The sequence below is a fragment of the Lottia gigantea genome (assembly GCF_000327385.1).
Source record: "Lottia gigantea unplaced genomic scaffold LOTGIsca_8932, whole genome shotgun sequence".
NCBI classification, from domain to species: domain Eukaryota; kingdom Metazoa; phylum Mollusca; class Gastropoda; family Lottiidae; genus Lottia; species Lottia gigantea.
The window spans coordinates 1-1489 of record NW_008710934.1 but is presented as its reverse complement, the minus strand read 5'-3'; the positions used below and the strand labels follow the sequence as shown (position 1 = coordinate 1489).

General features: G+C 37.4%; 1 protein-coding gene across 1 annotated transcript; it reads right to left on the bottom strand.

Moving 5' to 3' along the window:
* Positions 1-31: 31 nt before the first annotated feature.
* On the bottom strand, positions 32-1361 carry LOTGIDRAFT_176968 (hypothetical protein; the record flags this gene model as incomplete). The annotated part of the gene is made up of 2 exons (XM_009068136.1): positions 32-354; positions 1320-1361. Coding segments are annotated over 2 exons (365 nt in total), but the record flags the coding sequence as incomplete, so codon positions are not given.
* Between the last annotated feature and the right edge of the window lie 128 nt (positions 1362-1489).

Sequence of the window (1489 nt, the reverse complement as noted above, 5' to 3'; positions counted from 1 at the left end):
TCAGCTTCCGATTCGCCTCTCATTTCATCACCGTATTTAGCACTTATAACCGACCCGTACTCATAATCTCGTTTCTTGTCAGCGCGGTCTCCTGCCGAGGCCGATGTGGTAGTCTTCGTGGTACCAAAGATCTCTTCAGAAGTAAGATAAGTGCTCGCCATTCTGTTATGACCCTTCTTGTATCCATCCACCTCATCAACACCTCGCTTGTGACCGCCTGTACCAGATCCTTTGAGCAGAGTTGACATACTGTTAGCGTCATCACCAAACCAGCTCCCATAACCATCGTTCAGACCGACCCATCCTGACGCTTCTAACGCCTTCAGTTTATTATCAAAATCTTCAACGGGAACACTAAAAATATCAGATAGAATTTATTTTATTCAAATGGGGTTGAAACCATTATTGTTTTTGCATTACGTTATTAACTGTAACCTAAGTATTGCCAAACTGTTATTTAGGATGTTCTGTTTGATTTTGCAGTCTGTATCGTTAGGGCGAGAACCAAGATAAGCTTGTTGCCATACAGAATATGTATTTAATCTACGTTTTATCATGTATTAACGCTTTACTATTAACCTTATCATCAGATAATTATATAATAGTCACGATCAATACTATGTTAGTAAATAGTCTTGTCATCTTATAAATCGAGAATAATGTGATGCTATGAAACCATTGAAGCGGTTCAATAACCCCATCACCACTCTGCAACATCCATTACAGTAGAGAATACAAGATCAATGTAATGTCTTAATTATAATCAATAAGCACTCTATAATGTCGCTGACACAATGATGGATGTAAGGTGAAGCTTTTGTAAGACGAACTGAAGGAACTTTACATATGACTAAGTCTAGCCTATCAACTGAGGTTTCCAACAGTCATAGATTCCAGGCTTAATGGACTGTCTAAGTAGTACGGTATCAATATAAGAAATATGAATGTATTGTGTATGTACTATAATGGTATCCCTTTAAGGTAATCAAACTGTCGAATGCCATAAATGAATCCTCAAATAGGTCTTGCCTGTGGTCTCATCACTTCCCAGATATGGTGAAGCAATTAAACAGTTAACGCTAGGTTCCAAACCTTTAGATCTTTTCTTTTCGTTTCAAAGGTACTGCATTTGATCTGACACTCCTAGGGATATTAGTGTCCCAGTTTAGGAACCAGTTGGTAAAATTGTATAACATTGGTCATATTTTCAAAGTAGAACAACAGGTTACTGGTCAGTCGATTTATATTGGTCAATCGGCCATTCTTCTGACCAAGTTTTATAAACCTACTAAAATATATGTTATGTCATGGGAACTTACCCTCTAAAACTTTCAACCCAGGCCCTCGGCAATTTGATGTCTCTGTAAATTGAAAAATAAGATTTGAAAAACTTGTGTAACCCGTTCTACAAGTTTTATAGATCTTGTGATTTGGTAATGACAAAGGTAATACAGGATGGTTGAAGAACGTCTGATTGATATCATGCACT